This window comes from Ranitomeya variabilis, chromosome 1, assembly GCF_051348905.1.
Source record: "Ranitomeya variabilis isolate aRanVar5 chromosome 1, aRanVar5.hap1, whole genome shotgun sequence".
Taxonomy (NCBI): domain Eukaryota; kingdom Metazoa; phylum Chordata; class Amphibia; order Anura; family Dendrobatidae; genus Ranitomeya; species Ranitomeya variabilis.
In genome coordinates, this window is record NC_135232.1 from 402,592,892 (window position 1) to 402,620,452 (window position 27,561).

The window sequence follows — 27,561 nt, forward strand, 5'->3', positions numbered from 1 at the left end:
GTAAAAAATGCCTATATTTGTATATGTGGCAAATAGAATTATTACATATAAAAGTAAGTGCATGTACACTGGTAAATAATTAAAATAGAAAATTGATATAATAAATATATTATTCAAGTGATAGATTAGTGATGAGCGAGTATACTCATTGATCGAGTATTTGTAACTGCTCGGAAATTAAGTTTTCATCACCTCAGCTGGATGATTTGCGGCTACTAGACAGCTTGATTACATGTGGGGATTCTCTAGCAACCAGGCAATCCCCACATGTACTCAGCCTAGCTAGTAGCTGTAAATCATTCAGCTGCCGCGATGAAAACTAAATCTCCGAACACTAACAAATACTCGGAGACCACCCAAGCATGCTCGGGAAAACCCGAGCAACGAATACACTCGTTCATCACTAGTATAGATATAACGGACCTGAAGATATAAAAATAATAAAACAACCACTCATATTAATGATCCAAGTAGAAGATCCCAACAAAAATTCCCCAAAAATTATATATTCATGTGAAATATGTAAAGAAATAAATAAAACATCAGAAATAGATCAAAAAAGTTCTTAAAGAATTATAACTATATGAGTGAAGAAATTAAATAAAATATTTACTCATGTGAGTGAAGGGTGTACAAGAAAGTCCCACCAGTAGGGAGAAAAGATTATTTAAAGTACCATAGTTAATTAAACACAGAAGTGACACCCAAGTATTATATAAAATCTGTGTTATTTGTAGGAAAGTATTCAAATTGTACTGGAATACCGAGAGGTCACCATATCTGCACACAGTATAGTGGAACCACTAAAAGAGACAAAAAGAACCGTGCTCCAACCATAGCCAGGACCAGAACTACCACAACAGGGAATGTTTAAAATATATGTATTTATTTAGTAACAATAAAAAACCATTAAAATGTACAACAATTGAATTTCATATAAATATGTATATACATAATGCGCACAAATCAATGATATACTATATAGTCAGATATTTATGTGGCAGGTAACTCTATATTATACAATGTAGTGTACCCCAAAGGACTTAATAAGTATCAAAACAAAATCATATATTGCACATATCATAAAGTGCTTATACCAAAAGATTTATATAATAAAATGTGCATATAAAGTGCATATCACCATATTAGGTCAGATGTACTGAAGAATCAATAAAAGTTCATAAAGTGCATAAAAATAATAAGGTGCTATATTAAGGTGCTATATAGATACTATCAAGAGTCACTTATAAAAATGGGGGAGTTTTTTCTTAGACTGCCAAGAGCTTGATGCCTTGCACCCTGACGCGCGTTTCGGAAGCACTGTTCCTTCGTCAGAAAGTGCCATAGTGCAATGCAAAAATCTGGTGAGAAAAGACAACAGTGTAAAAAAAAATGCTCAGATGGGATCAATACTCGTGGTATATACCTTTAAGTCACGTCAAATTCCTAGCACAGCGCACTCCCCGTCACAAAATAGTTAATAAATAACATTTACCACATGTCCACTTAACAACAGCACAATTTTGGAAACAACCTTTTTTTCCGTTAGGAAGTTATGAGGGTTAAAAGTTGAAGTCACTTTGAGGGGTCTATATGACAGAAAACACCCAAAAGTCGTAGCTTTCTAACAACTGCACCTCTCAAGCTGATCAAAACCACATTCAAGAAGTTTATTAACCCCTTAAGCCCCGAGGGTGGTTTGCACGTTAATGACCGGACCAATTTTTTACAATTCTGACCACTGTCCCTTTATGAGCTTATAACTCTGGAACGCTTCAATGGATTCTGATGATTCTGATACTGTTTTCTCGTGACATATTGTACTTCATGATAGTGGTAAAATTTCTTTGATATTACCTGCGTTTATTTGTGAAAAAAAGGAAATTTGGCAAAAATTTCGAAAATTCCGCAATTTTCCAACTTTGAATTTTTATGCCCTTAAATCACAGAGATATGTCACACAAAATACTTAATAAGTAACATTTCCCACATGTCTACTTTACATCAGCATAATTTTGGAAACAAATTTTTTTTTTGTTAGGGAGTTATAAGGGTTAAAATTTGACCAGCAATTTCTCATTTTTATAACACCATTTTTTTTTAGGGACCACATCACATTTGAATTCATTTTGAGGGGTCTATATGATAGAAAATAACCAAGTGTGACACCATTCTAAAAACTGCACCCCTCAAGGTGCTCAAAACCACATTCAAGAAGTTTATTAACCCTTCTGGTGCTTCACAGGAATTTTTGGAATGTTGAAAAAAAATGAACATTTAATTTTTTTCACAAAAAATTTACTTGAGCTCCAATTTGTTTTATTTTACAAAGGGTAACAGGAGAAAATGGACCCCAGAAGTTGTTGTACAATTTGTCCTGAGTACCCCGATACCTCATATATAGAGGTAAACCACTGTTTGGGCGCATGGCAGAGCTCGGAAGGGAAGGAGCGCCATTTGACTTTGCAATGCAAAATTGGCTGTAATTGAGATGGGACGCCATGTTGCTTTTGGAGAGCCACTAATGTGCCTAAACATTGAAACCCCCCACAAGTGACACCATTTTGGAAAGTAGACCCCCTAAGGAACTTATCTAGATGTGTGGTGAGCACTTTTACCCACCAAGTGCTCCACAGAAGTTTATAATGTAGAGCCGTAAAATTAAAATATATTTTTTTTCACAAAAATGAACTTTTCGCCCCCAATTTTTTATTTTCCCAAGGGTACCAGAAGAAATTGTACCCCAAAATTTGTTGTGCAATTTGTCCTGCGTACGCTGATACCCAATATGTGGGGGTAAACCACTGTTTGGGTGCATGGCAGAGCTCGGAAGGGAAGTAGTGCCGTTTGACTTTTCAAAGTAATTTTGGAGAGCCCCTGATGTGCCTAAACATTGAACCCCCCACAAGTGACACCATTTAGGAAAGTAGACCCCCTAAGGATCTTATCTAGATGTGTTGTGAGAGCTTTGAACCTCCAAGTGTTTCACTACAGTTTAAGACACAGAGCCGTGAAAATAAAAATTCCTTTTTTTTCCACAAAAATTCTTTTTTAGCCCCCAGTTTTGTATTTTCCCAAGGGTAACAGGAGAAATTGGACCCCAAAATTTGTTGTGCAATTTGTCCTGAGTACGATGATACCCCATATGTGGGGGGTAACCACTGTTTGGGCGCATGGCAGAGCTCAGAAGGGAAGGAGCGCTATTTGGAATGCAGACTTAGATGGAATGGTCTGCAGGCGTCACATTGCATTTGCAGAGCCCCTGATGTACCTAAACAGTAGAAACCCCCCACAAATGACCCCATATTGGAACGTAGACCCCCAAGGAACTTATCTAGATGTGTTGTGAGAACTTTGAACCCCCAAGTATTTCACTACAGTTTATAACGCAGAGCCGTGAAAATAAAAAATCATTTTTTTCCTACAAAAATGTTTTTTTAGCCCCCCAAATTTTTATTTTCCCAAGGGTAACAAGAGAAATTGGACCCCAAAAGTTGTTGTCCAATTTGTCCTGAGTACGCTGATACCCCATATGTGGGGGTACCACCATTTGTGCGCATGGCAGAGCTCGGAAGGGAAGGAGTGCCATTTGGAATGCAGACTTAGATGGATTGGTCTGCAGGCGTCACGTTGCATTTGCAGAGCCCCTGAAGTACCTAAACAGTAGAAACCCCCCACAAGTGACCCCATATTGGAACCTAGACCCCCAAGGAACTTATCTTGATGTGTTGTGAGTACTTTGAACCCCCAAGTATTTCACTACAGTTTATAATGCAGAGCCGTGAAAATAAAAAATAATTTTTGTCCCACAAAAATGTTTTTTTAGCCCCCAAAATTTTTATTTTCCCAAGGGTAATAAGAGAAATTGGACCCCAGAAGTTGTTGTTCAATTTGTCCTGAGTACGCTGATACCCCAAATGTTGGGGTAAACTGTTGTGGATTCTGTTTGTGGGCTCCCTCTGGTGGTTACTGCTGGTACTGGGTGACTTTGGTGGGTTGCGGCCTTTGGTTTCCACCTGTCCATCAGAGGCTGGGTGTTTCCTATTTTACCTGGCCTTTCTGTCATTCCCTTGCCGGCTATCAATGTATTCAGATGTGCTCTGTTTGGTTCCTGCCTACCTGCTCCCAGATCTTTCAGGATAAGCTAAGTGCTGATTTTCAGTTGTTTGGTTTTTTGTCCAGCTTGCTTATTATGTCTCTATGCTAGCTGGTAGCTCTAGTGGACTGAGGTTCTCCCCATGTGCCATGAGTTGGCACATGGGTTCTTGTAATCTCAGGATGGTTTTTTGATTAGGGTTTTTTGCTGACCGCTCAGACCCCTTTTGTATCGTTCTGCTTTCTAGTTTACAGCGGGCCTCAATTTGCTGAACCTATATATATCATCGCTATGTGTGTGCCTTCCTCTCATTTCACCGTCAATACATGTGGGGGGCAACTATACCTTTTGGGGTTCATTCCTCTGGAGGCAAGTGAGGTCTTATTTTCTCTGCAGTACTAGTTAGCTCTTAGGCTGGTGCGTGGCGTCTAGAACCAACGTAGGCACGCTCCCTGGCTATCTCTAGTTGCGTTTGTCAGGCGTAGGGCAGCGGTCAGCCCAGGTTCCATCACCCTAGAGCTCATCCGATATTTTATATTACTTTGCTTGTCCCTTGCTATCCCTAGCCATTGGGATTCATGACAGTATAGCCGGCCCACAAAGTGTTAATTGTTTGGGCTGAAGCAGGAGAAAAAGAAGTGTTTAAGGGAAATTTTTTTTTTTTTTTTTCCTTCAGAGTTTTGCTGCCTAGCCCTTAATTGCTGTCTAGCTGCTTCTTACCTCCTCTTAACCCTTGAATGGCTCTGATATTAGCTGTTTAACATGGATGTCCAGAGTTTGGCTTCCAGCCTGAGTAATCTCGCGGCAAAAGTTCAAAACATACAGGATTTTGTTGTTCACACTCCCATGTCTGAACCTAGAATTCCTATTCCAGAGTTCTTTTCTGGAGATAGATCTACCTTCCTGAATTTCAGGAACAATTGTAAATTGTTTCTTTCTTTAAAATCTCGCTCCTCTGGAGACCCTGCTCAACAGGTCAAGATTGTAATATCTTTCCTGCGGGGCGACCCTCAGAATTGGGCATTTGCATTGGCACCAGGGGATCCTGCATTGCTCAATGTGGATGCGTTTTTTCTGGCATTGGGATTGCTCTATGAGGAACCCAACCTGGAGATTCAGGCTGAAAAGGCTTTATTAGCCCTCTCTCAGGGGCATGATGAAGCGGAAATATATTGTCAAAAATTTCGGAAATGGTCGGTGCTTACTCAGTGGAATGAGTGCGCCCTGGCTGCTAACTTCAGAAATGGTCTTTCCGAGGCCATTAAGGATATTATGGTGGGGTTCCCTGCGCCTACAGGTCTGAATGAGTCGATGGCTATGGCCATTCAGATTGATCGGCGTTTACGGGAGCGCAAACCCGTGCACCAGTTGGCGGTGTCTTCTGAACAGGCACCTGAGACTATGCAATGTGATAGAATTCAGTCCAGAAGTGAACGGCAAAATTATAGGCGGAAAAATGGATTGTGTTTTTATTGTGGTGATTCAGCTCATGTTATATCAGCATGCTCTAAACGCACAAAAAGGGTTGATAAATCTTTTGCCATTGGTACTCTGCAGCCTAAGTTCATTTTGTCTGTGACTCTGATTTTTTCACTGTCTTCCATTTCCGTCGATGCCTATGTGGATTCAGGCGCTGCCCTGAGTCTTATGGATTGGTCATTTGCTAAACGCTGCGGTTTTAGTCTGGAGCCTCTGGAAGTTCCTATCCCTCTGAAGGGAATTGACTCTACACCATTGGCTATGAATTAGCCGCAGTATTGGATACAAGTGACCATGCGCATGACTCCCGTTCATCAGGAGGTGATTCGCTTCCTTGTACTGTATAATTTACATGATGTACTAGTGCTTGGTCTGCCATGGTTACAAACTCATAATCCTGTCCTGGACTGGAAAACAATGTCTGTGTTAAGCTGGGGATGTCAGGGGGTTCATGATGATGCACCTCCGATTTCAATCGCTTCATCTACTCCTTCTGAGATCCCTGCGTTTTTGTCTGACTATAGGGATGTTTTTGAGGAGCCTAAGCTCAATTCGCTCCCTCCTCATAGAGATAGTGACTGTGCTATAGAATTGATTCCTGGCAGTAAGTTCCCTAAGGGTCGTTTATTTAATCTGTCACTGCCAGAGCATACTGCTATGCGGAATTATATTAAGGAGTCCTTGGAAAAGGGACATATTCGTCCATCTTCGTCCCCTCTGGGAGCAGGTTTTTTTTCGTGGCAAAAAAAGATGGTTCCCTGAGGCCTTGTATAGATTATCGCCTTCTGAATAAGATTACAGTCAAATATCAGTATCCACTGCCATTATTGACTGATTTGTTTGCTCGCATTAAGGGGGCTAGGTGGTTCACTAAGATAGATCTTCGCGGTGCGTATAATCTGGTGCGGATAAAACAGGGTGACGAGTGGAAAACCGCATTTAATACGCCTGAGGGCCATTTTGAGTATTTGGTAATGCCTTTTGGACTCTCCAATGCTCCGTCAGTCTTTCAGTCCTTTATGCACAATATTTTCCGTGAATATCTGGATAAGTTTATGATTGTGTATTTGGATGATATTTTGGTGTTTTCTGATGACTGGGAGTCTCATGTTTTACAGGTCAGGAAGGTGTTTCAGGTTCTGCGGGCCAATTCTCTGTTTGTGAAGGGCTCAAAGTGTCTCTTCGGAGTCCAGAAGATTTCTTTTTTGGGGTACATTTTTTCTCCTTCTACTATTGAGATGGATCCCGTCAAGGTTCAGGCGATTTGTGACTGGACACAACCTACATCTGTTAAGAGCCTTCAGAAGTTCTTGGGGTTTGCTAATTTTTATCGTCGGTTCATTGCTAATTTTTCCAGTATTGTTAAACCTTTGACTGATTTGACTAAAAAGGGTGCTGATGTTGCTGATTGGTCTCCTGCGGCCGTGGAGGCCTTTCAGGAACTTAAGCGCCGGTTTTCTTCTGCTCCTGTGTTGTGTCAACCAGATGTTTCACTTCTTTTTCAGGTTGAGGTTGATGCCTCCGAGATTGGAGCGGGGGCGGTTTTGTCACAGAGAAGTTCTAATGGCTCGGTGATGAAGCCATGTGCATTCTTCTCTAGAAAATTCTCGCCCGCCGAGCGCAATTATGATGTGGGTAATCGGGAGCTTTTGGCCATGAAGTGGGCATTTGAGGAGTGGCGTCATTGGCTTGAGGGTGCTAAACATCGTGTGGTGGTCTTGACTGATCACAAGAATCTCATTTACCTTGAGTCTGCCAGGCGTTTGAATCCTAGACAGGCTCGTTGGTCGTTGTTTTTTTTCTCGTTTCAATTTCGTGGTTTCATACCTGCCAGGTTCAAAGAATGTGAAGGCAGATGCTCTTTCCAGGAGTTTTGTGCCTGACTCTCCTGGAGACTCTGGGCCTACTGGTATCCTTAGGGATGGGGTAATATTGTCCGCCGTATCCCCAGACTTGCGACGTGCATTGCAGGAGTTTCAGGTGGATAAAGCGGATCGTTGTCCACCAGAAAGACTGTTTGTTCCGGATGATTGGACCAGTAGAGTCATCTCCGAGGTCCATTCTTCTGTGTTGGCTGGTCATCCTGGAATATTTGGTACTAGAGACTTGGTGGCCAGGTCTTTTTGGTGGCCTTCCTTGTCTAGGGATGTGCGTACCTTTGTGCAGTCTTGTGAAGTGTGTGCTCGAGCTAAGCCTTGCTGTTCTCGGGCCAGTGGGTTGTTGTTATCCTTGCCCATCCCGAAGAGGCCTTGGACGCACATTTCCATGGATTTTATTTCTGATCTCCCGGTTTCACAGAAAATGTCCGTTATCTGGGTGGTGTGTGACCGCTTTTCTAAGATGGTTCATTTGGTGCCCTTGCCTAAGTTGCCTTCCTCCTCTGAGTTGGTCCCTTTATTTTTTCAGAACGTGGTTCGTTTGCATGGGATTCCGGAGAATATCGTTTCTGACAGGGGATCCCAGTTTGTGTCTAGATTTTGGCGGACGTTTTGTGCCAAGATGGGCATTGATTTGTCTTTCTCGCCTGCATTCCATCCTCAGACGAATGGCCAGACGGAGCGAACTAATCAGACCTTGGAAACTTATTTGAGGTGTTTTGTTTCTGCTGATCAAGATGACTGGGTTGCTTTTTTGCCACTGGCCGAATTTGCTCTTAATAATCGGGCTAGTTCGGCCACGTTGGTCTCTCCTTTTTTTTGTAATTCGGGGTTTCATCCTCGTTTTTCCTCTGGTCAGGTGGAGTCTTCGGATTGTCCTGGAGTGGACGTGGTGGTGGACAGGCTACATCAGATTTGGAATCAGGTGGTGGACAATTTGAAGTTATCTCAGGAGAAGACTCAGCAGTTTGCTAATCGCCGTCGCCGCGTGGGTCCCTGACTTCTTGTTGGGGATTTGGTGTGGTTGTCTTCTCGTTTTGTCCCTATGAAGGTCTCTTCTCCTAAGTTCAAGCCTCGGTTCATCGGTCCTTATAGGATCTCGGAGATTCTTAACCCTGTATCTTTTCGTTTGGATCTCCCAGCATCGTTTGCTATTCATAATGTGTTCCATAGGTCGTTGTTGCGGAGGTATGAGGTGCCCGTTGTTCCTTCGGTTGAGCCTCCTGCTCCGGTGCTGGTGGAGGGAGAATTGGAGTATGTTGTTGAGAAGATCTTGGATTCTCGTGTTTCCAGACGCAAACTCCAGTATTTGGTTAAGTGGAAGGGTTATGGTCAGGAGGATAATTCCTGGGTGGTCGCCTCCGATGTTCATGCGACTGATTTGGTCCGCGCCTTCCATAGAGCTCACCCTGATTGCCCTGGGGGTTCTCGTGAGGGTTCGGTGACCCCTCCTCAAGGGGGGGGTACTGTTGTGGATTCTGTTTGTGGGCTCCCTCTGGTGGTTACTGCTGGTACTGGGTGACTTTGGTGGGTTGCGGCCTTTGGTTTCCACCTGTCCATCAGAGGCTGGGTGTTTCCTATTTTACCTGGCCTTTCTGTCATTCCCTTGCCGGCTATCAATGTATTCAGATGTGCTCTGTTTGGTTCCTGCCTACCTGCTCCCAGATCTTTCAGGATAAGCTAAGTGCTGATTTTCAGTTGTTTGGTTTTTTGTCCAGCTTGCTTATTATGTCTCTATGCTAGCTGGTAGCTCTAGTGGACTGAGGTTCTCCCCATGTGCCATGAGTTGGCACATGGGTTCTTGTAATCTCAGGATGGTTTTTTGATTAGGGTTTTTTGCTGACCGCTCAGACCCCTTTTGTATCGTTCTGCTTTCTAGTTTACAGCGGGCCTCAATTTGCTGAACCTATATATATCATCGCTATGTGTGTGCCTTCCTCTCATTTCACCGTCAATACATGTGGGGGGCAACTATACCTTTTGGGGTTCATTCCTCTGGAGGCAAGTGAGGTCTTATTTTCTCTGCAGCACTAGTTAGCTCTTAGGCTGGTGCGTGGCGTCTAGAACCAACGTAGGCACGCTCCCTGGCTATCTCTAGTTGCGTTTGTCAGGCGTAGGGCAGCGGTCAGCCCAGGTTCCATCACCCTAGAGCTCGTCCGATATTTTGTATTACTTTGCTTGTCCCTTGCTATCCCTAGCCATTGGGATTCATGACAGTAAACCCCTGTTTGGGCACACGGGAGAGCTCGGAAGGGAAGGAGCACTGTTTTACTTTTTCAACGCAGAATTGGCTGGAATTGAGATCGGACACCTTGTCGCGTTTGGAGAGCCCCTGATGTGCCTAAACAATGGAAACCCCCAATTCTAACTGAAACCCTAACCCAAACACACCCCTAACCCCAACCCTAACCACACCTCTAACTCCAACACACCCCTATCCCTAATCCCAACCATAACCCTAACCACACCCCTAACCCTGACACACCCCTAACCCTAGCCCTAACCCTAGCCCTAACCCTAGCCCTAACCCTAACCCTAGCCCTAACCCTAATGGGAAAATGGAAATAAATACATTTTTTTTTAATTTTTTTATTTTTCCCTAAGGGGGTGATGAAGGGGGATTTGATTTATTTTTATAGCGTGTTTTTTAGCGGATTTTTATGATTGGCAGCTGTCACACACTAAAAGACGCTTTTTATTGCAAACATTTTTTTTGCTTTACCACATTTTGAGAGCTATAATTTTTACATATTTTGGTCCACAGAGTCATGTGAGGTCTTGTTTTTTGTGGGACGAGTTGACGTTTTTATTTGTAACATTTTCGGGCACGTGACATTTTTTGATCGCTTTTTATTCTGATTTTTGTGAGACAGTATGACCAAAAACCGGCTATTCATGAATTTCTTTTTTTGGGGGGGGAGCGTTTATACCGTTCCGTGTTTGGTAAAATGGATAAAGCAGTTTTATTCTTCAGGTCAGTACGATTACAGCAATACCTCATTTAGATTATTTTTTTATGTTTTGGCACTTTTATACGATAAAAACTATTTTATAGAAAAAAGAATTATTTTTGCATCGCTTTATTCTGACGACTATAACTTTTTTATTTTTTCACTGATGACGCTGTATGGCGGCTCTTTTTGCGGGACAAGATGATGTTTTCAGCGGTACCATGGTTATTTATATCTGTCTTTTTGATTGCGTGCTGTTCCACTTTTTGTTCGGCGGTATGATAATAAAGTATTGTTTTTTGCCTCGTTTTTTTTTATTTTTTTTACGGTGTTCACTGAATGGGTTAACTAGTGGGCAGTTTTATAGGTCAGGTCGTTACGGAAGCGGCGATACTAAATATGTGCACTTTTGTTTTATTTTTTTATTTAGATAATGGAATGTATTTATTGGAACAATATTTATTTATTTTTTTTTTTATTTAGGTTTTTTTTTTTTTTTACACATGTAATTTTTTTTTTTTTAACCTTTTTACTTTGCTCCGGGGGGGGGGGCATCACATTATATTGACAGATCGCTGATCTGACACTTTGCTGTGCACTGTGTCAGATCAGCGACTGGTAAGCCACCTCCCTGCAGGACCCGGACGCAGCCCTGCGGCCATTTTGGATCCGGGCCTGCAGGGAGGAGGAGGTAAGAGACCCTCGGAGCAACGCGATCACATCGCGTTGCTGCGAGGGTCTCAGGGAAGCACGCAGGGAGCCCCCTGCGCGATGCTTCCTTATACCGCCAGAACACTGCGATCATGTTTGATCATAGTGTGCTGGGGGTTAATGTGCCGGGGGCGGTCCGTGACCGCTCCTGGCACATAGTGCCGGATGTCAGCTGCGATAGTCAGCTGACACCCGGCCGCGATCGGCCGTGCTCCCTCCGTGAGCGCGACTGATCGCACTGGACGTACTATCCCGTCACTGGGAATTAAGTCCCAGGTCACCTTGATGGGATAGTACGTCCAATGGGATTAAGGGGTTAAAATGGAATGTGAAAGGAAAAAATGAACATTTAACTTTTTTTCACTAAAATGTAACTTTAGGCTAATTTTTTTTTATTTTTACAAGGGTAGCAGGAAAAAATAAACCCCAAAATTTATAAAGCAGTTTCTCCTGAACATGCTAATACCCAATATATGGGGAAAAACCACTGTTTGGGCACATGGCAGATCTCGGAAGTGCCTTTTTACTTTTTCAAACCAAAATTGGCTGGAATTGAGTTCGGACGCCATGTTGAGTTTGGAGAGCCTCTGATGTGCCAAAACAGTGGAAATCCCTGACAAATGACCCCATTTTGGAAACTAGACCCCCCATGGAACTTATCTAGATGAGTGGTGAGCATTTTGAACCCCCAAGTGCTTCACAGAAATTTAAAACGTAGAGCCGTGAAAATAAAAAATCATTTTTTTCCACATATATGATTTTTTGCCCTGAGTTTTTTATTTTCCCAAGGGTAACCGGAGAAATTAGACCCTAAAAGTTGTTGTGCAATTTGTTCTGAAAACGCTGATACCCCATATATAGGGGATTACCACTGTTTGGGTGCATGGGAGAGCTTGGAAGGGAAGGAGCGCCGTTTGACTTTTTCAAACCAAAATTGGCTGGAATAGAGATCGGACACTATGTCACGTTTGGAGAGCCCATGATGTGCCTAAACAGTGGAAACCCCCCACATGTGACCCAATTTTGGAAAGTAGATCCCCCCAAGGAACTTATCTAGATGTGTGTTGAGCACTTTGAACCCCCAAATGTTTCACTAAAGCTTATAATGTAGAGCCGTGAAAATAAAAAATCATATTTTTTCCACAAAAATTATCTTTTATTTCTCCATTTTTTATTTTCCCAAGGGTAACTGGAGAAATTGGACCTCAAAAGTTGTTGGGCAATTTGTCCTGAGTACGCTGATACCCCATATGTGGGGGGAACCACTGTTTGGGTGCATGGCAGAGCTCGGAAGGGAAGCAGCATTGTTTGACTTTTTCAAACCAAAATTGTCTGGAATTGAGATCGGATGCCATGTCGCATTTGGAGAGCCCCTGATGTGCCTAAACAGTGGAAACCCCCCACAAGTGACCTCATTTTGGAAACTAAACCCCTTATCGAACTTATCTAGATGTATCTAAACAGTGGCAACGCCCAACAAGTGCCCCCTTTTTGGAACTAATCTACTGTTTCCTAGTATGTAAATTTTATAATGTAGTGGCATACATCAGTTGTGTAGTGCTTGTCAGGTTGTCATATGTCAGTTGTATAAGTCAGAAATGAATTCAGTAGTGCATGGAGGTGTGGTACAGTCTGAAACAATCTTTCATACACAGGCTATGTTTGTCGGGGCAGGTGTCGCATTGATAAATGGAGTCCTTGCGTATTCCCCTTTTGTAACACACTCTCACCTCTTTTGCGACCTTCTTTTTTTTCCACTTCGAGGGACCTTCCCTTGGAAATGTTGACCTGGTGCGATACGAGCATCTTCAGTTCCGGAAGTACTGGGGCCTGCTCCTTCCTAATTTCTAAAGATTAAGGCCTTGATCACTACCTCCTGGAACTGAAGCTGCGATGTAGCGTTCTTGTCTGCACATCGTGACAGCAGGAAAGCTTTGAGCATTGCCATCTGTGCAGCTTCTTGTACCACACCTTGGCCTTTCTCAAAGCACTGTATGGCTGGAGGACTTGATCAGAGAGATCAACACCCCAATGTTTTTGTTGTACGCCAGTACACAGTCCGGTTTGCAGACCTGTGCAGAGGTATCTCGTACAGTGCTGAGGGTTCTGCCATCACCATGTATGGTGGTCAAGAAAAAGACATCCCTATTGTCCTTGTACTTGACCACCAGTAGGTGGTCGCTATATTGGGCTATGTTGTCACCCCTTCTGAGCATCTGTCCAATTAGCGTTTTTGGGAAGCCTCTCTGATAATGGAATTCGTTAGCTTTACATCGCCTCGCTCATATCCCCTCTCCACTTCCACCATATCCCTCAGCTAAACATTCAAGCCCTGACTACCTCCTGCCGCCACCAAGTCAAAAGCATTTCTCAAATCTCAACTTTCAATCAATAAAAAATGTTAGTGCATGCTACTGTGGTTCCCAAAAATGTGTTGAATCCAACATTTCATTATTGTTTGTATTATTACATGAAGAATAATGCCTAACCTTTTCTTTTTTTTTTTTGCAGGTGATCGTTCTTCAACATTATGAAATAAGAATTCATGGACAGTTACATGGACAGTTATATGCGTTTATGATAATATACTAAATAATGTGCTTTCCACCATGGATATGCTCTTTTAAACATCATGACGTATCTAAACCATCACTATCTTTAACAAAATGTTTTGTTAAAGGGGATATGGCTGTGCCTGTACTGCATCCTTAAACAAATCTGTTACCTTTATTTTTTATTTTCTTCACTCCCCTGCAGCCCACTCTAGCCATCCTTGTGATCTGTTATTGCTTACATACTGAACTTCCTGCTAAGTTCTTTTTCTACATCTTTAGAATACGTTTAGTGGCAGGGCTGATACTAGAAACACACAGGCTCTTTGTACTGTTGGGGAGCAATGAGGCATATAAAATATTAATTTATTATAAGATAATGTAGTGCTTTTTTCAACTCTTGAATAAAAACAAAAAACTATAAATGTTTAGTATGTGCATACTTGTACTGACCTGGAGAATCATATTACTATGTCAGTATTACCATAAAGTGAATATGGTAAATAAAAAAAATAAAAAATACAATTGTGGAATTGCACTTTTTTTGCTATTTCAAAGCACTTATAATTGTTTCCCGTTTTTCAGTACACTATGCGGTAGAATGAAAGGTGCCATTCAAAAGTACAACTTGCCCCTCAAAAAACAAGCCTTCATACCGCCATGTAGACAGATAAATTAAAAAAAGTTATGGCCTTTGGAAGAAGGGGAGGTAAAAACAAAAAGGAAAATCACCCAGGGGTAAGGGTACTGTCACACTCTGCAACTTTCCAACGATCACGACCAGCGATACGACCTGGCCGTGATCGTTGGAAAGTCGTTGTGTGGTCGCTGGAGAGCTGTCACACAGACCGCTCCTCCAGCGATCCAACGATGCCGAGGTCCCGGGTAACCAGGGTAAACATCGGGTTACTAAGCGCAGGGCCGCGCTTAGTAACCCGATGTTTACCGTGGTTACCAGCGTAAAAGTAAAAAAAAAAAAAACGTACATACTCACATTCCGGTGTCCTTCAGGTCCCTTGCCGTCTGCTTCCCGCTCTGACTGAGTGCCGCCGTAAAGTGAAAGCAGATCACAGCGGTGACGTCACCGCTGTGATCTGCTCTTACTTTCCGGCCGGCAGTCAGTCAGAGCGGGAAGCAGACGGCAAGGGACCTGAAGGACACCGGAATGTGAGTATGTACGTTTTTTTTTTTTTAACTTTTACGCTGGTAACCACGGTAAACATCGGGTTACTAAGCGCGGCCCTGCGCTTAGTAACCCGATGTTTACCCTGGTTACAAGCGAACGCATCGCTGGATCGCTGTCACACACAACGATCCAGCGATGACAGCGGGAGATCCAGCGACGAAAGAAAGTTCCAAACGATCTGCTACGACGTACGATTCTCAGCGGGGTCCCTGATCGCAGTAGCGTGTCAGACACTGTGATATCGTATGGATATCGCTGGAACGTCACGGATCGTACCGTCGTAGCGACCAAAGTGCCACTGTGTGACAGTACCCTAAGGGGTCAAAATCCTTGTAATAGCCATATAATACCAGCAGGATCACACCCTGCAGGCTTCATTCTTTGGATGTTCATGATGGGTTTACTAACAAACTAAAAAAATAATCATATCTATAAAGTGTAATTGGATTAGGGTACCTTCTTAATTCCTAAATCTGTAGACAGTTATCAGGCAGGCACAACTTACAAGGCCTTAAGTTCAACATTTACACTGATTAGCACCCTAGTGACTCCATAACAACACAAGGCAGGAAGTGTTTCATAGGAATTTTGGATAATAATTCAAATGTAACTTACATCAAGTAGATGAGCCTATGAAAATGTTCTTCTTACTGACTCTCCAGTTTGTAAATCCATTTTTAGTAAACATTTTTAGGCAATTCTTAATTAGCATGAGTCCTCTGTTCAGAATCCTTATCTCTTGGTCAAAATATAAGTTGTTACAAAGAGTATCTCTCTCTGAAGGACCCATCCTGTATGACACAGACAGACCAATGATGTAAATGGACTTGCGTGTGTGTTTCTCTGTATATGTGGTTTAGCCTAGAACGTATGGAAGATTGGTGATAGATATATATATAAAGTGGGCAGGGCCGGTTTTAGGCAAAGTGGGGCCCTAGGCAAAGTTTAAAATGGGGCCCCAAATGCTAGCATATTGCACATCACACAGAAGCATTTCGGTTGTATTTACATGCGCTGATCTCAGGCCGTTAAACGAGTGTGATCGACAATACTGAAGTCGTTGGACGCTTGTTTCCCGGCCTCTTTCCACCATCTGAGAAAGAATGATGGGGACAGAACGCTCACTAATAGATAACTAACAGATCACCATACAGTGTCATGTTATCAGCAGCACATCTACAGTTTACACCTGCGATGTCCTGCTGAGAACAATGGTTTTTATTCCGGCATAAACAATCCAATCACCCAATGAATATGCAGCATTTTGCTTGTTTAGTATAATACACCCCATACTCCTCCATATATTATAATGTGCACCACAGTCCTCCATATTGTAAAATGCACACCCCATAGTCCTCCATATAATATAATGTGCCCCATAGTCCTCCATATAGTATAATACAACCCCTGGTAAAAATTATGGAATCACTGGCCTTGGAGGATGTTCATTCAGTTGTTTAGTTTTGTGCCATGTCTGTGATCTGCTTTTTTTCTACAAAATTAAAGTCATTTCAAATGGTCACTTTCTGGCTTTAAGAAACACTAAAAGAAATCAAGAACAAAAAATGTGGTAGTCAGTAATGGTTACTTTTTTAACCAAGCATAGGGAAAAAAATTATGGAATCACTCAATTCTGAGGAAAAAATTATGGAATCACCCTGTAAATTTTCATACCCAAAAATAACACCTGCAACAAATTACATCTGCCCATTAGTCTGCATCTAAAAAGGAGTGATCACACCTTGGAGAGCTGTTGCACCAAGTAGACTGACATGAATCATGGCTCCAACATGAGAGATGTCAATTAAAACAAAGGAGAGGATTATCAGAGGGTAAATCATCAAGCAATGTTGCAAAAGATGTTGGTTGTTCACAGTCAGCTGTGTCTAAAATCTGGACCAAATACAAACAACATGGGAAGGTTATTAAAGGCAAACATACTGGTAGACCAAGGAAGACATCAAAGAGTCAAGGCCCGAAAACTTAAAGCAATATGTTTCCAAAACAGGAAATGCACAACAAAACAAATGAGGAACGAATGGGTCTGTGACAACTGTAAGAAACCGCCTAAAGGAAATGGGATTTACATACAGAAAAGCTAAACGAAAGCCATCATTAACACCTAAACAGAAAAAAACAAGGTTACAGTGGGCTAAGGAAAAGCAATCGTGGATGACTGGATGAAAGTCACATTCAGTGATGAATCGCGAATTGGCATTGGGCAAGGTGATGATGCTAGAACTTTTGTTTGGTGCCGTTCCAATGAGATTTATAAAGATGACTGCCTGAAGAGAACATGCAAATTTCCACAGTCATTGATGATATGGGGCTGCATGTCAGGTAAAGGCACTGGGTAGATGGCTGTCATTACATCTTCAATAAATGCCCAAGTTTGTTGACATTTTGGACACTTTTCTTATCCCATCAATCATACCTCCCAACCGTCCCGATTTCAGCGTGACAGTCCCGCTTTGGCACCGGGGTCCCACTGTCCCGCTTCGGGCATTTAAAATCCCGAATTTGCGGCCGCCGGTGAAGCCCCGCCCACTTCCGGGACGTAGAGAGAGCCCGATTGCGAGTTTTGACTTCGCAGGTTGATTGTGTTGTGGGCGTGTCAGGGGAGTGGCAGTCTTCGTGAGCTGCAGCGCTGATTGGTTCATCAGGCTGCATGAAGGCGGCGCATTTAGGAGCGCGCTCTGCTCCTGAGACAGGCTTGCAATATGGAAGGAGCACAGCCACATTCAGGAGCGCGCATTTCTGGCGACGCGCAATTCCCGCATTTCTGCCGGCGCGCATTCAGGAGCGCGCATTTATGCCTTTCGGCGCGCATTTCGAATGTAAGGAAGCGCGCATTCAGGATCGCGGATCCCTATCCTGCCTGTAGTAATCTGTTGTTTATTCCCAGCGGATCCGTAATTCTGCCTGTAGTGAATTGTTGCGTTTATTCCCAGCGGATCCCTATCCTGCCTGTAGTAATCTGTTGTTTATTCCCAGCGGATCCGTAATTCTGCCTGTAGTGAATTGTTGCGTTTATTCCCAGCGGATCCCTATCCTGCCTGTAGTAATCTGTTGTTTATTCCCAGCGGATCCGTAATTCTGCCTGTACTACAGGCAGAATTACGGATCCGCTGGGAATAAACAACAGATTACTACAGGCAGGATAGGGATCCGCTGGGAATAAACGCAACAATTCACTACAGGCAGAATTACGGATCCGCTGGGAATAAACAACAGATTACTACAGGCAGGATAGGGATCCGCTGGGAATAAACGCAACAATTCACTACAGGCAGAATTACGGATCCGCTGGGAATAAACAACAGATTACTACAGGCAGGATAGGGATCCGCTGGGAATAAACGCAACAATTCACTACAGGCAGAATTACGGATCCGCTGGGAATAAACAACAGATTACTACAGGCAGGATAGGGATCCGCTGGGAATAAACAACAGATTACTACAGGCAGGATAGGGATCCGCTGGGAATAAACGCAACAATTCACTACAGGCAGGATAGGGATCCGCTGGGAATAAACAACAGATTACTACAGGCAGGATAGGGATCCGCTGGGAATAAACGCAACAATTCACTACAGGCAGAATTACGGATCCGCTGGGAATAAACAACAGATTACTACAGGCAGGATAGGGATCCGCGATCCTGAATGCGCGCTTCCTTACATTCGAAATGCGCGCCGAAAGGCATAAATGCGCGCTCCTGAATGCGCGCCGGCAGAAATGCGGGAATTGCGCGTCGCCAGAAATGCGCGCTCCTGAATGTGGCTGTGCTCCTTCCATATTGCAAGCCTGTCTCAGGAGCAGAGCGCGCTCCTAAATGCGCCGCCTTCATGCAGCCTGATGAACCAATCAGCGCTGCAGCTCACGAAGACTGCCACTCCCCTGACACGCCCACAACACAATCAACCTGCGAAGTCAAAACTCGCAGCCCGATTAGTACCCGCTGTTCGTTCCGTTCCCTGGGACTGCGTTGTAGCCACGCCCCCTTGAGTTGCCTCACCGCCCGCCTCCGGCTTCCTCCTCAACTATAGACGTGGGCGGACTCTGAGGACAGAGCGGCAGCACCCGGACTGGTTTCTGGCACGGGGGCAGAGTTGTGAGACACTCCGTGTCTGTGTGACCGCGGGAGCAGCGAGCGGATCTCCAGACTGTAAGTGAATGTATGTGTCTCTCCCCCTCTCCATGCAGCGCTGCCCTGCTGCGGTTACAGCAGAGACTCTGACAGCATAGGAGGACTGACAAACTAAACTTTGTCTCCCCATGGTGCGCGCACCCCGCTCCCACTCTCCCCCTGGTACCCATCCATCGGATTCTCCACCAACCTGGTGCAGCACCCCTTACATTCTATGGGGGCTGCCACCTGCCTGCGTTACATTCTATGGGGGCTGCCACCTGCCTGCGTTACATTCTATGGGGGCTGCCACCTGCCTGCGTTACATTCTATGGGGGCTGTGCAGCATTATATTCTATGGGGCTGTGCTGTATTACATTCTATGGGGACTGAGCTGTAATGCTGGATACAGCAGTCAGCGGCGCAGCTGGATGACACCATTCAGCGCCGTGGGAGTGGAAGCTGCCGGCTGCTGCGAGGGAGCGCGGTGAAAGGTGTTTGTGTGTACTGATGGAGAAGGCAATGATGGGGGTGGGGTAACCATGTGTGGCCATTATACTGCACCCAGCATTGTGTGGGGCCATTATACTGTACCCAGCATTGTGTGGCCATTATACTATACCCAGCATCGTGTGGGGCCATTATACTGTACAAAGCATCATGTGGCGCCATTATACTGTATGGACCATCACGTGGGGCAAGTATACTGTACGCAGCATCATGTGGGGCCATTATACAGTATGGAGCATAATGTGGCCAATGGCCATTGTACAGTATGGAGCGTCGTGTGTGGCCATATTTTTTTGTTCATAATTATTGTTAACGAAACATTGTGATCAGAAGTGCTAAATGGGTGTGGTTGGGGCGTGGCTAGTTGTGAAATGGGTGTGGCCTAAAATTTGCCGCGGCGCGCTACGCGCGCCACTGACTTTGTCCCTCTTTCCCTTCCCCTAAAGTTGGGAGGTATGCATCAATTGAAAGGATGTTTGGAGATCATGAAATCATTTTTCAAGATGATAATGCATCCTGCCATAGAGCAAAAACTGTGCAAACATTCCTTGAAAAAAGACACATAAGGTCAATGTCATGGCCTGCAAATAGTCCGGATCTCAATCCTATTGAAAATCTTTGGTGGAAGTTGAAGAAAATGGTCCATGACAAGGCTCCAACCTGCAAAGCTGATCTGGCAACAGCAATCAGAGAAAGTTGGAGCCAGATTGATGAAGAGTACTGTTTGACACTCATTAAGTCCATGCCTCAGAGACTGCAAGCTGATATAAAAGCCAGAGGTGATGCAACAAAATACTAGTGATGTTTTGGAGTGTTTTTTTGTTTGTTTTTCATGATGCCATAATTTTTTCCTCAGAATTGAGTGATTCCATTGTAGAGATTAGACTGAAAGAATCCATTGTATCTTTCTTCTGAGACATCTGGCTCATATCAAGAAACTTGAGCAAGTTGACATTTCCTTTTTATGCACGCATTCCTTCTGTTATTATAGCCTTTTACCTACATACTAGAGGTTGTAAATTTCACAGTATAGATAAGCTTTGTAAGAGAATGTGAAATAATGAGCGCTTGTGCGCATGTCTGTAAATGCATAACTCTTTTTCTTTATAAAGGAGGGGTAAAGCCCAGAGAGTCAGACGCGCTCCTGAGCTTCCCCTGTACATGATCACACAATACTTTGTTTGCGTGTCATTTACCTGGAAGCTTACCTCCAGTAAGCCAGGGACTGAGAAGGACTTAACATTTCTTTGGCGCATCGAACAGGGACCTGAGATAAGAGTATTTGCTCGAGATTTACCTGCGGATACGGACAACGGAGATCTGGGATAATGGACGGCAAATGAACTGAAAAACCTGGCCAGGTAAGAGACATTATTAGTTCTCTTTTATCTGCCCTGTATTATCCGAAAGATCTCTATGAGCCGTGTCACACTGGGTTAGTCTAGTAGTGAGTAGATACCTATAAAACTCGGGTTACCATATTGTATAGACTTATGAGTCCTGTCCCTGGCAGTGTGTGAACAGTGTGAAGGTTGTGGTATGTTGTGAAAGAAGAGCAAAAGTGCGTAGAAAAATAAGCCGAAATAGTTGGGGTATAAGCCTTATACACGGAGGTCAGCCTAACTGGGTCATGTGGTTGCGTCCTTCTGGGAGACCTCCGCCCATGCTTGACTATTCATTAAGTGCTTAACCTCCTTCATTTCTGGATAAGGTTTGATAGAATGAGCCCAGGACGCGGTTTTCATGAGCCTGGGACAAGTATGCTAACTGACACAGAAAGTTTTGTGATCTGTATGGTGTTGCTGGGTCTGTTTGTGTGCATAATAGCACTTAAGTACGTCCTGCATATTAGAAGAAACGGAGCAGACAAGCCCTTCAATATTTTAGCTCCCTAGGAGAGAAGGCAACGAGACATCACCATAGAGTAAGTGATTGTCCAAACGTCACCTGGGGTAGTCATAGCTAATATTGAAAAGAAAAATGGGAAATAAACAGACCAAAACTGTCTTAGGACAAGTGGAAGCAGCAGATATCATACAGGAAAGATGTGGAAAGATAGTCAGAAGACAGATTAGAAGGGTAAGAGGAAAATTGGGAATTTCAGAAGCACTAATGTTCAGTACAGAATGGGAAAGACTGAGTAAAGAACGAGGTGGAATTATCAAAGACAATGGGTGGGAAGAAATCATACACTGTATGATAGAGGTCTCAAAAACAGCTAAAGAGGAGAATTGGAAGTACGATCCAGACACTTCCAAATGGATCATGGGGAAGGGAAAAAGTTGTGACATAATCCCGCCACCTTACCTAGATCCAAAAGCCCAATCATTTGTACCATCTGGAAGAGCAGAAGGAGGAAAACAATTTCCAGCCTTGTATCCCAATCTTGGTGGGGTAGGAGGATGGGAATGTTCACACTGTGGACAACAAAATCCAGATTGGAGAAATGATTGCCTAGCCTGTGGTACACCTAGATATGGCGCTGTACTTGCCCCTGTTAGGGTAGTACCAAGACCTTTTAGAGAAGCTGGTGCTGACGGGGTAATGAACACCAGATATCATCAGACCAGACAATACTTTCCTTGGTCCCCTGCCGAGGGTATGTCCCTCCTACATAATGCACCGGATCCCACTCAATACCCCATAAGGTTTGCGCAGTATATACAACAAATCATGCAGACTCATGCTGGGGTCTGGGCGGACGGGGAAGAATTATGTAGAATGAAAATGTCCCCCGGACTTTTTCAGGAATTATTGACACACCTACAGCCCAATAGACCAGTGGCAGAAGGGGGTGCCTTACAGACAGAAGCATCAGGTACCCAGTTCACAGAGGCATTAATAATTTTCATGAGAGGAAAACAGAGGGAAAGGGGGTCTACAGGTGTGATTATGCAGAAATTTGGGCAAAGTATTGAAGAATATAGTCAAGAACTAGAAAATAACTTTAGGGATGAAGGATTGGATTTGACTGATGCTTCAGTAAGGAGACTTTTTACAAAACAATTAATAGAGGGGCTAGATCCAAAAATCAGAGAAAAATTTAAATCCTCTACTCCAGATTGGAGAACAATTGAACAACCAAATATTGTGAAACAACGATGTTTAGGAATAGCCATGGATATGAGAGAGAATCGTAAGCCTGTTAGAATAGCACAAGCTAATACAGGAGGAAGAGTGAGACACAATTTTCTTTGCCACTACTGTAAAAAGCCAGGTCATTTCCAAAGAGAGTGCAGGAAGAAGTTGGCAGATATAAAGTCAGGCAAATTTGTTCCCAGAAATAACCCTCCCCAAACGGACAACCAGCAGAAATCTACCATCATAGATGGTCCCATACCAGATTCAGATTGACTCGATGTGTTACAAACTTTCCTACCAGCTAGAAGACCTATGATACAGGTGAATGTGGGGGGGAGAGAGATTCCATTTTTGATAGATACAGGTGCAACTTCCTCAATTTTGAATCAAGATTTTCTTCCGAATCCGGAAGATATTTCAGAACAAACAACTTTTGCTGAGGGTTATGATGGGGTAATTCGAACACTGCCATATACTGTGCCCCTAGAGGTCTCATTAGGACCTAAATGTTTTGCATCCAGATTTTTGTATGCCAGAGGTGCCCCAACATGTCTGTTAGGAACTGATGTCCTAAAGAAATTAGAAGCTAACATCAAATTTAGGGAAGATGGCACAGTTATGTTGACTATCCCTGATGATGCAGAATCATTAGAACAATATGTCAGAATTCAGGCTTTTGAGGATTATACTGAAGAAAAAGAGTACACCACAGATCTAGACCTCTCAATGGTCCCAGAAACACTGTGGGCACAGGGAGATACTGATGTGGGATTATTGCATATTTCTCCTGTAAAATTATCTGTGCAACCAGGAGCTGTTCTCCCACAGCTCAGACAATACCCTGTGAGTGCCCAGCAGGAATTAGCGATTACAAAACAGATAGAGGGATATAGAGAGAAAGGAGTTCTGGTAGAGATACAATCACCTGCTAACACTCCTCTGTATCCAGTCAAGAAGAGAACTCTTGATAAGGGTTCCATGCCCAAATATCGTATGGTACATGATCTAAGAGAAATAAACAAAGTTCTAGATCCAATCACCCCAGTTGTACCCAATCCTCATACGTTACTATCACAGATACCAGCCAGTTCTCAAGTGTTTACTGTAATAGATCTTTCAAATGCATTTTTCTCGGTTCCTTTACACCAAGATAGTTGGCATTTGTTTGCATTTACATTTAAGGGCAAACAGTTGGCGTGGACACGCCTTCCACAGGGAATGATACACTCCCCTACTCTTTATTCAAATGCCCTACAAACAGTTCTTCAAAGGTTTGAACCTGAATCACAGGTAGTAATTTTGCAGTATGTGGATGACCTACTACTTTGCTGCTTCCCTCTACTATCACATTTGCAAGGCTTCAGACTCTCAATTTAGCTACACTGCTACCTCTCGAGTCTGAAGGGGGGAATAAGGACACTGATCCACACGCAAATTTTTTTTCCCTACAGACACACATGATTGTACAGAGCTCATTTTACAAGAAACGGCAGGCTTACCCAATGTATCCGAAACACCACTTCAAAATCCAGATTTAGAGCTGTTTATAGACGGTAGTAGGTTTGCAGATGACACAGGTAACTTCCATACAGGGTATGCAGTTGTGTCAGAATCTGAAACTCTCAAAGCAGAACCTCTTCCACCGAAACAGTCTGCACAAGAAGCAGAACTAACAGCATTGATTGAAGCGCTAAAAATAGCTGAGAATCAGACAGCTAATATATACACTGATTCTAGGTATGCACATGGTATTGTGTTTGATTTTGGAGTAATCTGGAGAGCTAGAGGTTATATGACAGCGTCAGGACAACCTGTAAAACATGCTTCTCTGATCAAACAGATCTTAGAGGCTGCACAAGAAACAAAAGAAGTAGCAGTAATTAAGGTAGCTGCACATGTGAGACTCGACACTAGGGAATCTAGGGGAAATGATAGGGCTGATAAAGCAGCCAAGGCAGCAGCGGTCAAACCCTTACAGCAGGTTCATACTGTAAACCCCACAGAAAATACTGAAGATAGACTGAGACAAGCACAGGAAGATGCAGGAGAAGAGGAGAGGGACAGGTGGAAAAAGGAAGGGGCAGAAGAACAAGCAGGAATTTGGAAGAAAGATGGACTAATATGTCTACCTAGAGCCTGGTACCCGATTGTAGTTGGTGGACTACACCACCCTACTCATGTGTCTGCAAATGCAATGACACTACTGGCAAAGCAAGTCTGGTTGGCTCCAGGTTTTGGCAATTACGCAAGAGACTATTGTGCTGCATGCGCTATATGCCTGGCACATAATCCCGGACAGACGACAAAGACCCCTATGAAACACCACGTCCGACCTCTCTATCCGTTTCAGCGATTACAAATAGACTTTATCCAGCTGCCAAAAAGTAATGGGTATGAGTATGTGTTGGTGTGTGTGGACATGTTCTCAGGGTGGCCAGAGGCCTATCCAGTTCGGAAGGCTTCAGCTAAAAACACTGCTGTAAAGCTAGTTGCCGAACTGATACCCCGTTACGGTCTCCCTGAAGTGATCGAGTCAGATAGGGGTACTCATTTCACTGGAGAAATATTTCAAAATGTACTGAAAATGTTGGGTGTTGAAAGTCAGTTACACACTCCATACCATCCTCAAAGTTCTGGTAAGGTGGAACGCATGAATGGAACTTTAAAATTAAAAATACAGAAAGCCATGGCTGAAACAGGAAAGCCTTGGACAGAATGCCTTCCACTGGCCCTTTACTCAATACGCAATACCCCAAGGGGTAAGACTAAACTGTCTCCATATGAAATTTTGTTTGGCAGGACTGCCAATTTAGGATGTTATTTTCCACAACAACTTGTGTTAAATATTGAGTCATTGACTTCTTATGTGCAAAACCTCCAGAAACAATTAACTAAGGTGCATGCACAAGTTTTTGCTTCTCTTCCAGATCCTGACAACACTGAAGGAAGTCACAAGTTGGAACCAGGTGATCAAGTCTATGTAAAAAGACACACCAGAAAGGCTCTTGAACCAAGATTTGACGGACCCTTCCAAGTCCTGTTGACAACACCTACATCAGTCAAGCTTGAAGGAAAGGCATCATGGATACATGCAAGCCACTGCAAAAAAGCAGTACAAAACTCATGATATTGATGTTAATAATGTTAACACAGATGTGGGATAAATTAGTTAGAGCCACGGATTATCTAGATGATCAGATTTGGGATATATTGGATATACTAAACACTAGTATAGCTGTACAGAATCAGCTTATAATAGTCATCAACCAACATACTCTGGTATTGGATTACCTAACTGCCTCATAAGGAGGTATGTGTCAAATCATCGGACCCACCTGCTGTCATTATATAGACCCGAATAGTACTATGAGTATGACATTTAAATTAGGGGACGTACAACGACTCAGAGATCAGTATGATAAAGACAATGACCAGAATAAGGATAGCTGGTGGTCTGATACTTTCTCTTTTCTCAACCCAGCCAACTGGTTCAGAGGGATTGGTGGGTGGGTTGCTGGGATTATGCAGAGCATAATACATATAGTTATGATTATTGTAGTCATATATGTACTATTCCAGATTGTGCTCAAGGGTATCTCAGTATGCACAGGTAAACTTTGTGTAATCGATGCAAGAGTATAAAGTTTTTTCTTCTCTTATGTTATCTTCTAGTGATTCTAATTATTATTACCGTATTAACTTTTTGTTGTTTTGTAAATGTTTTAGTATACTGCCGTATAAAGAAAAAAAAAGAATGCACAAACTTATTGCAAAACGAAGAAAAGGTTGCAAGAGTTAAACGGAAGAATTAATACTAGATTTGATTCTCTTATTGAATACAAGCATGTACATGTGTAATACCAAAAATAAAGGCTTTGTCTTTGGCCCTATGGTAATAAATAAAAGGAATATGTCAAAGGGGGGAATTGTAGAGATTAGACTGAAAGAATCCATTGTATCTTTCTTCTGAGACATCTGGCTCATATCAAGAAACTTGAGCAAGTTGACATTTCCTTTTTATGCACGCATTCCTTCTGTTATTATAGCCTTTTACCTACATACTAGAGGTTGTAAATTTCACAGTATAGATAAGCTTTGTAAGAGAATGTGAAATAATGAGCGCTTGTGCGCATGTCTGTAAATGCATAACTCTTTTTCTTTATAAAGGAGGGGTAAAGCCCAGAGAGTCAGACGCGCTCCTGAGCTTCCCCTGTACATGATCACACAATACTTTGTTTGCGTGTCATTTACCTGGAAGCTTACCTCCAGTAAGCCAGGGACTGAGAAGGACTTAACACCATAATTTTTTCCCTATGCTTGGTTAAAAAAAGTAACTATTACTGACTACCACATTTTTTGTTCTTGATTTCTCTTAGTGTTTCTTAAACCCAGAAAGTTGGCATTTAAAACGATTTTAGTATTGTGCCATGTCTGTGATCTGCTTTTTTCCTACAAAATTAAACAACTGAATGAACATTCTCCAAGGCCGGTGATGCCATAATTTTTGCCAGGGGTTGTACACTCCTCATAGTCCTCCATATAGTATAATACGCTCCTCATAGTCCTCCATATAGTATAATACACTCCTCATAGTCCTCCATATATTAAAATATACTCCTCGGTCCTCCATATAGCATAATACACTCCTCACAGTGTTCCATATAGTATAATACACCGCCATAGTCTTCCATGTAGTACAATTCACTTCCCATAGTATAATGCACCCCATAGTTCTTCATATAGTATAATGTATTCCCCATAGTCCTCGATACAGTTTAATTCAGCCCACATATAGTATAATGCAGCCACCACCCCACAGAGTATAATGCAGCCACCCCAGAGTATAATGCAGACCCTGGGAACCATCCAGGATAGCTTCCGATACTTGTGTCCCATTGACTTGTATTGGTATCGGGTATCGGTATCGGCGATATCCGATATTTTTCGGATATCGGCCGATACTATCCAATACCGATACTTTCAAGTA

General features: G+C 43.0%; 1 protein-coding gene across 2 annotated transcripts in view; it reads left to right on the plus strand.

Annotated features, from left to right (window-relative positions):
* Nucleotides 1-14,167, plus strand: part of LOC143804222 (programmed cell death 1 ligand 2-like) — a 169,129-nt gene extending 154,962 nt beyond the window's left edge. The window contains exon 7 of one of the 2 annotated variants that reach the window (XM_077283350.1): nt 13,626-14,167. In XM_077283350.1, the coding sequence (XP_077139465.1) occupies nt 13,626-13,648 (23 nt within the window). In that variant the 3' untranslated portion in view covers nt 13,649-14,167. The remainder of the gene's footprint in view (nt 1-13,625) is intronic. The other variant, XM_077282535.1, reaches the window with a different exon arrangement.
* The last annotated feature ends 13,394 nt before the right edge of the window (nt 14,168-27,561 follow it).